We start from the raw sequence: 16,735 nt of genomic DNA, 5'->3' as shown, positions 1-16,735 counted from the left end.
ATGTAGCACAACGCCTCAGCATTTTTGGTGTCTGTTAAGATGCTAAGATGAAAATTAAAACAGGTAGATCCTGATATCATGTTTTCATTTTATTGTTAGGAAGGGAAACAACGTAGCCAGGGTAATGTAAATAAGGTTATAAAGTAAACTGTTCCCTTTGAAGATTTACCCGACGTGTCCTTGGGAGTCTGTTTTCCATATCAAACTTGCAGAGATGCAAGTAGATGCAAGACTGAACTGTGTGTAGGGTACTTAATATTGAGGAAAAAGCTCCAATCAAATAAGAGAATGTCTGCAGCCCCGCCTCTGTTTTCAGATGTCTTCGCTTTTCCCCATCCACACTAACACGGAGCAACAGTGTTTTAAAATTAAAATGGCCTCTCCAGCGTTTTGCAAAAACCTACCTTTTCGGTGCTCGAAAACTCTGGCGTAGACAGATTGCCAAACCATAGCAAAATGTATGCATTTTAAAACTAAAACGTGTAAATGGGGCCTCTAGTAACACCTTGATTAGTTAGATAAGCTTTGTTTTATTAGGGTTGGAGCAAAACTGCAGAGCTGCGGTCCTCCAGGAATTAAGTTTGAGACCTATGTGCTACATGAATTCGGTTAATAAACGTGCTGTTGTGTCATGCATTTTAGCATTCATACATTTTAGGGATTCTGAGATTATATTTAAGCTTTTTTGAAAGGATGCGCTACATCTTCGTTCATACAGTTACAGCAGTGATGAAGCTATGCTAACTGTAGCCAAAGTGTTAAATATAATCTCAGGATGCTTAAAATGCATGACTATATGAATCAATTGCAAACAAAACAAAAACATAACAGTATTTCTTAGCCAGGTTTTTTTTAATAATGTGTCAAAAAGTAGTAGTATATACACTTAAACAATGTTTTTTCTTTAAACAAAACTATTGACATTTTAAAACTAAAACGTTAAAATGCCTGAAATATATAAGTAAAAATCAGAAAATCATCAGTAAAACATTGTCAAAAAAACATTCAGTTCATTTACAGCTGTACTCATTTAGCTTATCTTGAATTTTTTGAACAAATTACTTTTTTCGTAATATCTGGCAACATTTCTTTAGCGTCTGTTTTAGTATCTGTATTTACCACTTTCGGTTTTCCATTCAGCATAGTTTCAGTATTCAGTCTGGTTTTAAGGCTATTTGCAATACATTTTAAGGGAGGATCGATGACATGTTTCGTGTCGTGTGCATGAGACGTGGACTTCCAAGAAAGTACAACCCGAGTTTACAGCCTGTGCAAGCTAGCTTGAGAGGTTGTCTAAAGTTTAATATTTGTGCTGCTGTTTCGACTGTATTTGGATTTAAAGTAATTGAGCTAAACAATAGCTACACTGCTAAATAATGGATGTTCAAAGGTATTTGGGTCGTATCGGCTTTTCTGGTCTGTGTCCCTCGACACTGGAGACTCTGCGATATCTACACCTGAACCACTTACTGACGGTTCCCTTTGAAAACCTCACCATTCACACCCTGGGTCGGGTCTGGCTGGAGCTGCCACTTCTGTATGAAAAAATCGTGGTGAATCGTCGTGGAGGATTCTGCTTTGAGATTAATGGACTCTTCTCCTGGCTGCTGTCTCAGATGGGTTATGATGTCACTTTGCTCTCGGCACAGGTCAGAAATCGGTTCACCGGAGGGGGAGCAAAGATGGCAGCAGAGTGAATGGTCACGTTTTTTTAGTGCTTAGGTACTACGGGGAGTTTTAAAGTTAACAAAGCGGTTATTTTGCAAATAAAATCTTAAATTTTGAAAGCGTATGTGTTCCTGAATATTTTTAACGTTTATTATTTAATCTCTGACGTGACAATGGGGAAAAAAAGAAAGAATCAGTCCCTTCAGGAAAGTGCTATATTGGCTGGATACCTCGTGGAAGAAGGGGGTATGGAGTCTGCAAACATGGAGAATATCGATCTTGAGACAGAAATTGGTGCCAATGAAGAGGTTTTTGCAAAGCCTATTTGTTCTACTCCATCCAAGAATCCAACGAGGTCAAAAGGTACGGATGAAATATCCTTATCTACACTACTTGACACGATTCAGAAGCTAACCGCTAAAATGGATGAAACGCACGACAAAGTGATTTCCATTGACAATATGGTCGCATTCTCCTATGAAAAACTAGATAAATTGTCTGAAAAAGTCTCCCACATGAGTGAAGAGATCAAGACACATGGCGTAAGAATAGCTCAAATTGAGAAGGAGAATAAAGAATTGCTGGCAAAAAACCTACGTCTAAAAGAGAACTTTGACGAAATGCAGCGCTACTAACGGCGATGGAATCTTAAGTTACAAGGGGTTCCAGAGCGCGACGGAGAAGACACGAGAAGTGTGACAATCAGCATCCTGAAACAGGTGTTCCCTAGTATACAAGACAAGATGAAAGATGTAATTGATGTTGCTCACCGGCTGGGGCTAAGGAGGTCTGACGGAGCAACTCGTAACATCGTGATGTGTTTCACTATGCGTACATACAGGGACATTGTATGGCGAGCTGCAAAAGACTCTCGCTATCTAGCGGAAAACAGAATTCGCATCAAGGAGGCGTTAATCAAACAGGATGTGGATGCTAGAGCCAAGTTATGGCCTTTAGTCAAGAAGGCTCGCGAGGAAGGCAAAAAGGTTTTGTGGAATGGCCCTTATGCTTTTGTTGCTGGAAAAAAACCTTGAACTTATTCCCTAAGTGAAGTTTAGTTTTAAACTAATTTCGAGAGGAGCATGTGCTCATGATTTACCCAGCTGGTCCACATTAACTAATTATGATCCTCCAATCAAAGGATCCCAAACCACTATATATATCCTCATTTCCTTTCTACAACTATCTTCGTCTGGAAGAAACCCCCCTCCTCCCCTTCTTCCTCCTTTATCCAGAATGGGCGGCACGGTGGCCCAGTGACTAGCACTGTTGCCTCACAGCAAGAATACCAATGGTGTTGGGTCCTCGCTGAGCCATCTGGTATTTCTGTGTGGAGTTTGCATGTTCTCCCCGTGTCCGCGTGGGTTTCCCCCGGGTTCCCCGGTTTCCTCCCACCATCCAAATGTGCTCTATATTACAGATAAAACAAGCCTAAACCTTTTTTATAATGTCTTACTCTCAGGAAGTTCGCCTTGGCCTCAGCAGCGGGGGAGTTTGAGATAGACCTGAGCTCAATCTCCACTCGCCCTGCAAAAGGGGGGGAGCCCTGGGCTCGAGGATCCCTTGAGCTCAGGGCTCTCTCCCGGGACAGCATGCCAAACAAGCTATGTATAAATCATGAGCTAAGTGTGAACTCTTGAAAAACTTCACGGAGCATATGTAGCCGAACAAAACTTTTCAGTTATCTAAGCAATCTCCAATTAAAGAATAACGAACGGTATATCTGAGACTTTTCTTTTTCCATATTGACTGTTATGACTATATTTTATATGTAATTTGTTCCTACATAAGTAATTGCACTACTGGCTAAGGTTCATGTTAGCTTTATTCTCCTCTTTGCCGTTACCCGTTTACAGCGGTAAGTTCAAGAAGTGTGCATTGTTAATTTTGTTCTATTTGCATTAAACTGTATTCTAGTTTTCTCTTTTATCTCTGTTTCTAGTTATTTGTTTATTTTTTTATATGAAAGTACAAAACTTTGAGTTTAACTCTTTGAGTATTGTCTCGTTAAATACCCATGGCTTGAGAGATCTTACAAAAAGAAAAACTTTATTTTGATTGATTCATTCATTTTCTTGTCGGCTTAGTCCTTTTATTAATCCGGGGTCGCCACAGCGGAATGAACCGCCAACTTATTCAGCAGGTTTTTACGCAGCGGATGCCCTTCCAGCCGCAACCCATCTCTGGGAAACATCCACATACACATTCACAAACACACTCATACACTACAGACAATTTAGCTAACCCAATTCACCTGTACCACATGTCTTTGGACGGTGGGGGAAACCGGAGCACCTGGAGGAAACCCACGCGAAGACAGGGAGAACATGCAAACTCCACACAGAAACACCAACTGAGCCGAAGTTCGAACCAGCGACCCAGCGACCTTCTTGCTGTGAGGCGACAGCACTACCTACTGCGCCACTGCCTTGCCCGCTTTATTTGGATATTGTAGGAAAATTAATGTTGACTTAATACTTCTACAAGAAACCTATTCTTGTGAGAATGATGTTCATTTTTGGAAATCACAGTGGGGTGATAAGGCCTATTTTAGTCATGGGTCTGATCATTCAGCGGGTGTTATCACTCTCATCAATAAATTCAAAGGAGATATTGTTGAATCTCTGGCCTCTACAGAGGGTAGATGGGTTATTCTTGTCACTAAACTTGACAATGCAGTCTTTATAATAGCTAATATACTGTATATGGCCACAATTTCACTTCCGTCAATAAAGCTCTTATTTCACTACTACAGATAAAAAATTGAAGCTTTAAAGAATAAACATCAACAGGCCTTTGTTATATTTGCTGGAGACTTTAATGAGGTTTTAGATAATTCATCTGACCAATATCCCCCAAAAATGAGTCGCAGTAATGACATCATTTATACTTTGTGTGATTATCTTTAAATAACAGATGCTTGGCAACATTTTTTATCCTGATGTAAAGAAATATACGTGGAGTAATAATCTTCAAACTTTTAAATCTAGAATAGATTTTTTCCTTATTTCTCAACAGCTGTTACAATTTGTATTTGATGTAAGTCACCAGTATGCTCCATTTTCTGATCACTTAGCAATTAGACTAGTTCTGCAAACGAATCATAAGGAGAATACCTTACGTGGTTACTGGAAATTGAATAATAATTTATTAAACAATAAAATTTTTAATAATCAGATTAAACATTTAGCTAATGAAATATTCTCAAATTGTGTGAGTAAGTCACATGCTGCTGATTGGGATTATTTTAAATTTAAAGCTAGAGCTATAGCTATAAACAGATCTAAAGCCTTAAGAGTGGTTAATGCCAGTAAAGAAGCTAATTTATTAAATAATATAAATGCCTTGATTAAAAAAGAAAATCTCTGTTTAAGAAACTACTCAGTTAAAATCCTGTCAATTAGAATTAGACCAGTTGTAAATTGTTAAAGGTGCCTTTGTTAGATCCAGAGCAAAGTGGACTGAGCAAGGAGAGAAAAATACAAGCTTCTTTTTCTCACTTGAGAAAAGAAATTGTAAAAGAAAGACTATTTCTGCTCTACAAATAAATAATTCCTCATCTAAAAATCAGGAAGAAATTGGAAATTTTATTTCAAAATTTTATAGAAACCTATATTCCCTTGACTCACAGGCAAGCCAAAACGGATCTTACCTACAACAAACAGAAAACTAGTAATGTAATGAGGTTAAAGTAGTAAGTAATGAGGTTAAAGTATTATGTGAAGCTCCAATTTCTTTGAAAGACATTAGGGATGCAATGAAATTAATGAAAAAAGGGAAGTTGCCTGGCCCTGATGGCCTAACATTAGAATTTTTTATACATTTTTGTGAATTCTAAGAGCAACCCTTTCTTTTAATGCTTCAAGAGTGTTTAGAAAATGGAACAATGATCCCTACTATGAAAAAAGGTGTGATATCTCTTATTCCCAAACAAGACAAAGATCCAACTATTATTGACAATTGGCGTCCTATTACGCTTCTAAATTTTGATTATAAATTACTTGCTTCCATTTTTGCCAAAAGATTAAAACAACATTTCCATTACATTATAAATAACGCAGACTGGATTTATAAAAGGGCGTCATATTGGTTGTAATACCCGACTTGTGCTGGATTTAATTGATTATAAAAATGAAATTGATTCTGATGCTTTTATTCCTTGATTTTTACAAGGCTTTAGACACCGTAAAGCACAAATTCCTTTTAGACACTTTAAATCCTTTGGATTCCCCTTAAAATTTCTTAATGTGGTACAAATGTTGTACAAAGATATTCATAGCTGTGTAATTCTAAATGTATGTACTTCACCAAGATTTCCTGTGCTCCGTGGTATACTACAGGGCTGTCCCTTAAGCCCATTCTTATTTTTATTTGTTGTAGAAACTATCTATAGATAATCTACACACTAATAATTTGGTTGGTATTATTATCTTTAACAGAGAGATTCGCATATCACAATTAGCAGATGACACTACACTATTTTTAAAGAATAATGATCAAGTGTCTCCTGTTTTAACCATTATTAATGCATTCTCAGAGGCTTCTGGACTCAAACTAAATTTATTAAAATGTGAAATTATTTGCTTGTATGACACCTTAGTTGCAAAAATTGAAAATATACCAATCAAAAATGAAGTAAAATACTTAGGAATTAATATAATAACAAATCTAATTAGCAGACAGTTTTTAAATTTTTCATCAAGATTATCTAAGTAAAATATATTTTTAACAGTTGGCTCCAAAGAGATTGATCAATTCTGAGTCTACTTAACCAAAACAGATGGATTATCTAGATTTGTGTATACCCCTCATTATCTTTAGCAGTAGATAACCACACCTCTAAAAAAGTCACACCTCTTGATTTTATTTGGAATAATAAGCCTCACAAATTGAAGAAACGTGTTATCAAATAAAAGGAGTGAGGGGGGTTTTGAAGTCCTAAATTTTGATGACACCAATAATACTTTTAAAATCAATTGGCTAAAGAGATGTTTGCTTTCAGACTCTATGTGGTATTTTATTCCAAACAATATATTTAAAAAGATTGGTGGCCTTTCTTTTTAAATGAAGTGCAATTACTCTGTTGGTAAATTACCTATTAAATTAGCTCAATTCCATCAACAAGCTCTTTTAGCCTGGAAACTGACTTACAGCCACAACTTCTCACCCCACAAAACCATTTTTTGGAATAATGCCGACATTAAGATAAATAAATATTTTTTCTGGGATTAATGGTTTAACAAAAACATTATTTTGGTTTCTGATCTTTTTAACAGTAATGGGGATCTTTTAACTTATGAGAGTTTTATAAACATTTATCAATTCCCTTGTCGCTATATGGAATTTAAATCAATTATAAAGGCTATACCTAGTGGATTAATATGTCTGATGAAAGCAGCTCTTAGTTATGAGGCAGGTTCCAAACAATTGTTACAATTACACCTAGGAGGAAAATTTATTCTTAGTAAAGAATGCAATAATAAGTTTATACAGTACGTCAAGTGTCCCAGTCACATAATGTAATCACTCCTAGAGAAAAGTTTTTTTGGGGTTCCATAATTGTTAATATTCAATGGAGGAAAATATGGTTATTACCGTATAAATTCAGTATTCCTAATAAATTTACAGAGGTGCACTTTAAAATTTTGCACAATTTTATCCAAATATTGTGATGTTACTGATATTTGCACATTTTGTAAGAATGAGTGTGAAGACATTTGTCACTTATTTTTTTCTTGCGTTGTATCATCACTGTTTTGGGATGATTTAAGTTCATATTGTTTTTCCAAGGTTAACATGAGTGGTAATTTGTACCTTAAGGATGTTATTTTTTATTTTGAAAACCAAAACAAGTCGTTAGAAGCCACTGTAAACTTTTTTTATACTTGCTGGGAAATTTTACTTTCACAAACAGAGGTTCCTTAAAAAAATCCAATCTTTATAGACTTCCTGTGTGAAGTAGAACATTTAATTAAATCTCCTAGATTTATTGAAAATAAGAAATGGGCTTTTTTATTGAGCAAATATGATATCTTTCATGCTACTTGAATATTTATCTCCTTTTTTAGTCTTTAAGCTTTTTACCTTTTATTTTTATTATTATTATTATATTTTTTATATTTATTTTTTATGGTTTGTGTTTTGGTTTTGCCCTTTTTCTTGTTTATGTAATGTGATTTTTGTGTAAAAGAACTGTTATCTTTTACTGTATTCTAAGTTGTATTATACAGTTTCTTGAAGCTAATAAAAAAAGTGGATTTGTAAACATGTACTTTTCATTGCGTCTACCTTAAAATTCATTCGTTTGCAGCTTGAGGTGCAGCTGGAAAGTGCAAGTGTGTTGCCCCACGTGTGCATCCCTTGATTGTAAATAAAGTAACGAACTTGCCTACAGGTCGCACACCACAAGCACCGCTTGGCGACGCGCAGTGTCACGCCATGCAGCACTATGCATTTTAGAATTCTAAACATCTATCAGGGTACACACAACTGTGCTGCAAGTCAGCGGTTGTCTGCGGCGCCTAGCCACGGCTCAAGACATTTCATATTTCTGCCGAGCCACAGAGCACCATCTGAATAGTTTCATTTTAAATAGCTTGCGAATGTACACGTCTTTTGTGCCGTGTTGCGGTCTCTGAGCGGCACATCTGGTGCCTCATTTAAACTCAGTCAAATTCAGTGTGCGTGTTTATTAGCCTCGTGTACAAGCTCGGAACTTTAAACCAGCACACAGTTGGCTGTAAAACTATACAAAGACACAAATGATTCTGTACTCCCTGTTTGGTCTGTCCAGGTCGTGCATGTACAGCCTGTCTGTTGCCAAACACAAAGTGGGGGAGCTCTTGGCTCCGCCCCCTTCTTACAGTGGGCGGGGAGTCAAAAGTAATTTTCATGTGAACCAACACAACCCTAAAACAATGACCTGTGGACACACCCTGAAAATGACACTTTTAACACATTATAATAAAAAAAATCTGAATTGTGTTTTGAACTGAACCTAAACTGGCACACTCAGAACAACCATATTAATATTAAATCTTAAAAAGGGGTAAATTAGGTGCCCTTTAAATCTTGAAAAAGTAAAATACTGTAGGTGCCCTTTTAGTCAAAAACCGAATAAAGCACACCTTTTTCCAGAGTACAGACAATAGAGGGATCTGCAGCTGAACCAACTGGAACCATACTAATAATTGTAACTAACATAATATTAGTGCCTTTAGGTAAAAGCATCTACTTTTTATTCAGCATCTGAAGTATTTTATTTGCTATACAGTTTTTTTATTCTTCTATTTTCATGCCTATGCTGAATTGAGGTCACTCAGAAATGTAAAATGTAAATTTCACAACAAATGATTTGCAAATTAAATATAAAATGTAACTAAACCAGTTCACTCTGTCAGACTTTAACATTTTTTAATTGACTTAAAATGCTAAAACTTGGATAAAGTGGACAGAAAAACAATGCCCACTGACGTGAACTCAAACAACATCCTGCATAATTTGTCTGATACGTTTGAATATTGTTAAAAACAAACTTTGTTGGTTTTAGTTGACCAAGTCATAGGTAATAGCCACATTGCCATTTCCAGGGGGTGCATTGGGTTGTGACGTCAACTCGATTTTCATTTCCAAACAAAATTTAACAGCCCCAGGACTTAGGGGTATGTTGGCGTACAGCGTTATAATGACGTCATGTTGACGTCCTGTTCTTGCAGGGTTCTAAACAAATAAAGGTTGAGTAAATGATAACAGAAATTTTTGTTTAGTCAACTATTTTTTTTTATCTATCCATTATAATATAAAGTGGCTTTTAATAATGTGCAGTCTATAAAACAAAAATCGCAAAATTAATGTTAAAGTAATATAGAATTCAACGGCATGGTGGCTCAGTGGTTTGCACTGTCACCTCACAGCAAGAAGGTCACTGGTTTAAGCCCTGGCTGGGTCAGTTAACGTTTTTGTGTGGAGTTTGCATGTTCTCTCCCTGTTCGGGTAGGTTACCCCTATATAGTCCAAAGACATGCGCTATAGGCGATTTGAATAAGCTAAATTGGCCATAGTGTCTGTTTGTGAATAAGTGTGTATAGGTGTTTTCGAGTACTGGGTTATGGCTGGAAGGGTATCTGCTTTGTAAAACATACGTTGGATAAATTGGCGGTTCATTCCGCTATGGTGACCCCAGATTAATAAAAAGGCTAAGCCGAAGGAAAAATAAATGTATGGTATATAATTATTATTTTTTTTTAATTGAGAAGCAAAGATCCACAATATGTATTGTTTTATTTTTTATTCTTTTCATTTGGTCTAATGACCATGGGGAAATGTACTTTGACATTTTTCTGAAAGTTGGAACATTCAGGTCTGAAGGGGTTAAGGAAGGATTGATGACAATGCTTTCTGTCCTCCTTAAATATCATGGGCATGACACTTGGACTACTGTGAAAGTACAATCAGAGCTTACAGCCTGTGCTTGCTTGCTTGTTTGTTTAATGTTTGTGCTCCTGTTTTGGCTGAGTTTGGATTTAAAGTAATTGAGCTAAACAATAGCTACACTGCTAAATGATGGATGTTCAAAGGTATTTGGCTCGTATCGGCTGTTCTGGTCCATGTCCCCCGACACTGGAGACTCTGCGATATCTACACCTGAACCACTTACTGACGGTTCCCTTTGAAAACCTCACCATTCACACCCGGGGTCGGGTCAGGCTGGAGCTGCCACTTCTGTATGAAAAAATCGTGGTGAATCATCGTGGAGGATTCTGCTTTGAGATTAACGGACTCTTCTCCTGGCTGCTGTCTCAGATGGGTTATGATGTCACTTTGCTCTCGGCACAGGTAAGGAGTCGGTTCACCGGAGCTTACGGACCTCCATTCGACCACTTGTTCTTGATGGTGAAGGTGGATGAACACAGGTGGCTCTGCGATGTTGGGTTTGGGTCTGGATTCCAGCTTCCTCTTTCTCTTGAGACTGACAGTCCTCAGATCCAGAGCCACGGCGTTTATCGCCTCAGATCTGAAGGAAACTTGATTTTCATGGAAAGTAAGTCAGAGATTGGTGGGGAATGTTGGACAGAACAGTATAAGTTCACTCTTGAGCCTCGAGACAGAGCTGATTTCAGAGCCATGTGTGACTACCATCAGAGTTCTGTTAGCTCACTTATGTTCTGCAAGTCTCTCTGTTCACTGTTGTTGCCCACCGGGAGAATCACCATCATGGGCCGCAGACTGATTATAAGCAGTTTGGGCTCAGGTGATGGAGAACATGCATCAAGAACCATAACAGATCTTTCAGATGAAGAAATCACAGAGTTGTTGAGGGAGAAGTTTGGAATTGTTCTTCAAGCTCCACTCATTCCTAAAGATAACGTGGTTTTACCACCAATCAAGTATTAAGTGTTTGTTTATTTGGTGGGTCTCTTGCACTTTAATAGATTGTTCACCTAATAAAAATATCATTTATGCAACACTTAGGTTACTTCAAGTTCCAAAGCCAGTTTTTTCTAAAAAAAAAAAAAAAAAAAAAACAGAAAAATAAAACAAATAAATCTGTTTAGGATTATTTAATGGTGGTCTTTCTTCATTAATAAAAGTGAATGTATTTTGGTGTTAATAAGTAATGAGTTCAAAATAAATAGACTAAAATGGCATTTTTTCACTGTAAATATTCACATCATTATGATAAAACTGTTCTATTATACAACTGAATTAAACTGAATTGTTCTATTAAATTGTTGTGTTATTAAAGGGCACCTATGGTGAAAAATCTACTTTTCAAGCTGTTTGGACAGACATATGTGTAGCTATAGTGTATAGACCATCATATTGGGGGTATATAAACACACCCAGTCCTTTTTTTTTCAGTTTAACAACATAAAAACGGTGGACCAATTGGAGCGTTTTTTAGATTGACCGCAACTTGACGCAGGAGTGCAGTCCCCCCACAAACCAAATTGATTAATAGTCACGTGTATAATCATGTCGACACGACCAGACGTGCGCAGAGCAACCGGGAATAAAAGCTCTGTTCAGTTCGCTAGGATCATCAATCATCATCAAATCTGATCAAGAGTAAGTTTCACATGTTTAAAATGTGTAAAACAGTGCATGTGTGTAATGAAGTACAGCGATTTACTTCAGCTTTACTTCATCAGCACAGCCGCGTGACAGAACAATTATAAAGGAAGACGCCTCAATCCCGGTTTGTAGACGTTTAATCAGGTTTATTACATAAACATAACAAATATCCACACAGCAGTGGAGATTAACCTGTATCCTGTCACATATGCGTGCAAAAACAGTGCAAAGCTAAGCTTGCTCTGTCTGTCTGTCAGTCTCTGTGTGTGTGTCTGCTGTGGTGTGTGTGTGTGCGTGTGTATCTGTGTGTGTGCGCGGGAACGATATTGTGTGTGACTAATCATTGCAACTGCACAACAAATACTCATTGGTAAAGTTCTTACTGTAGTATTTCTCACAAACACTACTTGAGGTCTCCTTCCTTCAAGTCTCTCTGTTGTCTGACGCAGCCAAGGGAGGAGATTAAAGCACGCAGAAAGGCATGTTGAAATGGTAGGCGGGGAGGACTCGCCTTAAAGGCGCAGTACGACAAAACAACCCCCTGGTGAAAAAATGTATAAAACAGGCTCTAGTAAATGGTATAATGTAAAATCTGATGGGTGTTTTGAGCTGAAACTTTACATACACATTTTAGAGACGCAAAAGACTTATATTTAATCTGAAAAAAGGGGTAAACTAGGTGCCCTTTAATATCTACTGTACATCAACATTTTGATTCTGCTTTTTAATGTTAGATGAAATTACAGTAATTTTGTAATGTGCTTTGTCATTTTTTATTTTGTTTTATTACAATAATTTTTTTATTTACATTTTTCTTGTTAATCATTTTAGATAAAGTTGCCAAGGATACGTTTGTATTTATTCTATTTGAATTAATGACAGCACTTAATCATTACAGTGAATAATAACATTGTGTTTTTGAAGTCACTTTTTACACAAGAGGGATACAAAAGATACAAAATATTTTTTTCATTGTAATATAGCTAATAATGATTACCTCAACAAATTAAATAACGTGAGCTTGATAAGTCACTATAACTCCAGCCTGATCTCTCAAGGAAACATAAGTATTTTACGTTTTGTCAGTTTAGTGGCTTATTCATACGAGTTCAGTCGTACAAAAATTTATGATTTTTAAAAGGAGGCGTGGCACCCACCCCCATCCCTAACCCCAACTGTCATTGTGTGATGAGAGCAAATTGTACTAAATTGTACGAAATAGATCGTACGAATTAGCCAATAAATCAAAAAGGTACAAATTGCCATGAGATGATACACGTTTTGGGATATTTGCAACATAAGACTGTAAAAGATTTACATGCATTGAGCCTTTTGTCTTTGTAGACTCGGTGTAGACATATACGCTTGTAAAAGATGTAAAATCTAAAAAAAATAGCAAAGGTGTAAACACAAATATTCATTAGGCTTAGTGGTCTTAACCTCCACAGCTCTGCATAGTTTGGCTCCAACCACCTCCAACTCACACCTGCTTATTAGTCTCTGGCCTGTTTACACTAATACGGTTTAGTTTTAAAACGGCATTTTAAAATGTAAACGACCCGGCCCGACTGGCATTTCACCCAGCGTTTCTGAACTCTCAGTCTGCACTACACCGCTGAAAACGCACATCACGTGCAAGTCGTACTGTTCATCAGGGATTTACCGCTGGATCTAATCTTACTGTATTTGTTAAACATGATATTTAATTAGTCTTGTCCCCATCTACGACATATTCCCCAACTTTGGTGTTTTGAATCTATTACTTGTTCTCAGGTAATGTGTTTTGTCTGAGTGCAAAGATAAGTTAATATATTAATTTATGTAACCACATACACTGATTTTGTACCATTGACTGATTTCTTGCCTTTATTTCTTATATTGTATAAACTTGTTGTACGTTATACTTCTATAATGGCCATTATTAGATATAAAAACTGACATTCAGCAAAAGAGAGGGTGTGTTTCATTTTTTACTGAAAATGACGGAGGCAAAAACGTTATAGGCTCTGTTTTGTTAGAAATATGCATATAGTGAAGATGACGCTCATATAAATATAACATTACATACCAAATATGTAATGTAAATATAACACAACAAACTCTAATATTGCCTGCAGGGCAGAACTGGGTTTATACCTGCTAAACTTGGAGATTCAGAAACAAGCTGTTCAGTTCTGGCTGCACCTGCATCAGTCGGACCCCCAGTCTGTCCAATATAAAGCCCTTCTGGCTAATGAAAAACCTACAGTGTCTCATCCTCTAAACACACTGGTATCTGAACTACTGACAAAAAAAAAAAAAAACACAAACCGAACCCCTCCCCAAACAAAACCTTCACAAACAAATTGACAAAACATTAAAATATAATTATGATGGAAAACTAAAAACTGAATTCAACCTCCAGACTAAACTTCAATGTTATTCGGCCCTAAACAGAACCACACAGTTGGCAAATTATTTATCATTAAAACAATTAAAAGAAAAGCACATTCTTTCTAAATATCGCCTCTGTGATCATGACTTAGAAATAGAAAAAGGCACACATAAAAAATCCTGGACTCCTAAAGAACAGAGATTATGTAAACAGTGTGACACAAACCAAATAGAGGATGAAACACACTTCCTTCTGTTTTGCCCCAAAAAACACCACGACTAGAGAAATATTTTTCACCCAGTTTGAAACATTGATCAATTCATTTTTTTTATTTAAATGACTCAGAAAAACTTTACCATGTACTCGGAGAGGACGAATTGACATCTAGACTAGCTGCAAAATATGTATACACCCTACACACCATAAGAAATGGTTAATGTAATTTCATGTATCTTATTTAAATAATTTTTTACTTTTTATTATTATTATTATATTAAATATCTTATTAAATATTAAATATATTGTTATATTTATCAAATGTACTGTTTTTGTCATTATATCTTATCTGTATTATTATTTTTTCAATGGTTTTAATAAATTTCATATTTGCATACTGTACTGAATGTCATGCCAATAAAGCTACTTAAACTTGAACTTGAACTTATATATGCAGCTACACGACTCCTCAACATCTTTGGTGTCTGTTAAGTTGTTATTATCAGAATAAAAATAGGCCATTCCTGATATCATGTTTTTTTTATTGTTAAGAAAGTGAACCAACATAGCCAGGGTGACGTGAATGAGGTTGTGAAGTACACTGTTCTCTTTGAAGATTCACCCGACGTGTTGTCGGGAGTCTGTTTTCCATATCAAACTTGCAACGTCTGAACTTATGAGGACAAGACTGAACTTTGTGCAGGCTACTTAATATGGAGGAAAAAGCCCCAATCAGACGCATCCATTTTCAGATGTCTCCATTTTCCCCTATCCACACTAACACTGAGCAGCAGTGTTTTAAAATGAAAATGGCCTCTTCAGCGTTTTCAACAACCTCTGTTTTTGGCGCTCGAAAACTCTGGGAGATTGTGGACAAATGGCGTAACCGTAGCATACCTAATGCGTTTTAAAACAAAAACGTACTAGTGTAAACGGGGCCTCTAGTAACACCTTGATTAGTTGGATCAGCTGTGTTTAATTAGGGATGGAGCAAAACTGTGCAGAGCTGCGGCCCTCCAGGAATTAAGTTTGAGATCTATGTGCTTCATGAATTTAGTTAATGGACATGCTGTTAGGTTTTACTTTGCAATTGATTTCTGTAGTCATGCATTTTAGGCATTCTGATATTATTTTTAGGCTTTTTTGAAAGGATGCGCTACATCTTAGTTCATACATTTACATCAGTGATGAAGCTATGCTGACTGTAGCCAAAGTATATAATCTCAGACTATAGGAATCTATTGTAAACAAAACAAAAACACAACAGTATTTCTTAGCCACGTTTTTTAAAAAAAATGTGTCAAAACAAGCAAGGTGTAGCTGTATATACACTTCAACTATATATATATATATATATATATATATATATATATATATATATATATATATATATATTTAAAAACTATTGACATTTTAAAACGAAAATGTTGAAAAGCCTGAAATATATAAGTAAATATCAGAAAATCATCAGTAAAACATTGTCAAAAAAAAAAAAAAACATTCAGTTAATTTACAGCCATGCTCATTTTGCTTATCTTGATTTTTTTGAAAAACTTACTTTTTTCGTAATATCTGGCAACATTTCTTTCGCGTCTGTTTTAGTATCTGTATTTGCCACTTTCGTTTTTTTCCATTCAGCATAGTTTCAGTATTCAGTCTGGTTTTAGGGCTATTTGCTATACATTTTAAGGGAGGATCGATGACATGTTTCGTGTCGTGTGCATGAGACGTGGACTTCCGAGAAAGTACAATCCGAGTTTACAGCCTGTGCAAGCTAGCTTGAGAGGTTGTCTAAAGTGTTTGTGCTGCTGTTTCGACTGTATTTGGATTTGAAATAATTGAGCTAAACAATAGCTACACTGCTAAATAATGGATGTTCAAAGGTATTTGGCTCGTATCGGCTGTTCTGGGTCCGTGTACATTTTGTTCATTTGTTTTCCATTTTCAAACGGAATAAAGGAAATGGAGAAAACGGCCGTTTTTCCGTTTTTCTTTTGCTCACGAGAAAACGAAAAAACGAGATTTTGGCTGGATTTTCGTTTTTTGGTTTAGGGTAGGAAAACGGATAAACGACTTTAAAATTCATTTTACACATGTAGGCGGTGCTGAAACGCCCACTTTCCTCTAATTGGTCAACCAAATCTGCGCTCGTGACGTCACCCTCAAAATAAAAGCCTTACACGCAGGCTTTTAATTATTATTATTTAATTATATATATAAACAAAGTTTACATATTCTATCATTTGAACCACACACAGTTAGCAGGCTTACATTCATTGCGTATGTATAAATTAAATAAAAACGTAAATCAGCAGTATTCTTAGACATTTGTCATTAAAATAAGGTCATAGTTCACTGCCAAGCTTCTTGCTGCTGTGCACCTGATGCTGAGCAAAGATAGCC

The 16,735-nt window shown here is 36.3% G+C and overlaps 2 protein-coding genes across 3 annotated transcripts in view; one reads left to right on the top strand and one right to left on the bottom strand.

Moving 5' to 3' along the window:
• Positions 1-16,735, bottom strand: part of ropn1l (rhophilin associated tail protein 1-like) — a 51,267-nt gene that overhangs the window by 18,343 nt on the left and 16,189 nt on the right. The window contains exon 1 of one of the 2 annotated variants that reach the window (XM_073940583.1): positions 15,891-16,048. The exons of the other annotated variant lie outside the window; for it this stretch is intronic. The gene's annotated coding sequence lies outside the window, so the exon portion shown is untranslated. Of the gene's footprint in view, positions 1-15,890; positions 16,049-16,735 lie in introns of those variants that run through there. 2 annotated transcript variants of the gene reach the window in all.
• Positions 7,804-14,024, top strand: si:rp71-1f1.5. Its single transcript, XM_073940686.1, has one exon. The coding sequence runs from the start codon at positions 10,228-10,230 to the stop codon at positions 11,059-11,061; it is 834 nt and encodes a 277-aa protein (XP_073796787.1). The 5' UTR covers positions 7,804-10,227; the 3' UTR covers positions 11,062-14,024.

The sequence above is a fragment of the Danio rerio genome, chromosome 24 (genome assembly GCF_049306965.1).
Source record: "Danio rerio strain Tuebingen ecotype United States chromosome 24, GRCz12tu, whole genome shotgun sequence".
Classification (NCBI taxonomy): Eukaryota; Metazoa; Chordata; class Actinopteri; order Cypriniformes; family Danionidae; genus Danio; species Danio rerio.
The sequence above is the reverse complement of the archived record's forward strand: the minus strand, read 5'-3'. Positions and strand labels throughout refer to the sequence as shown.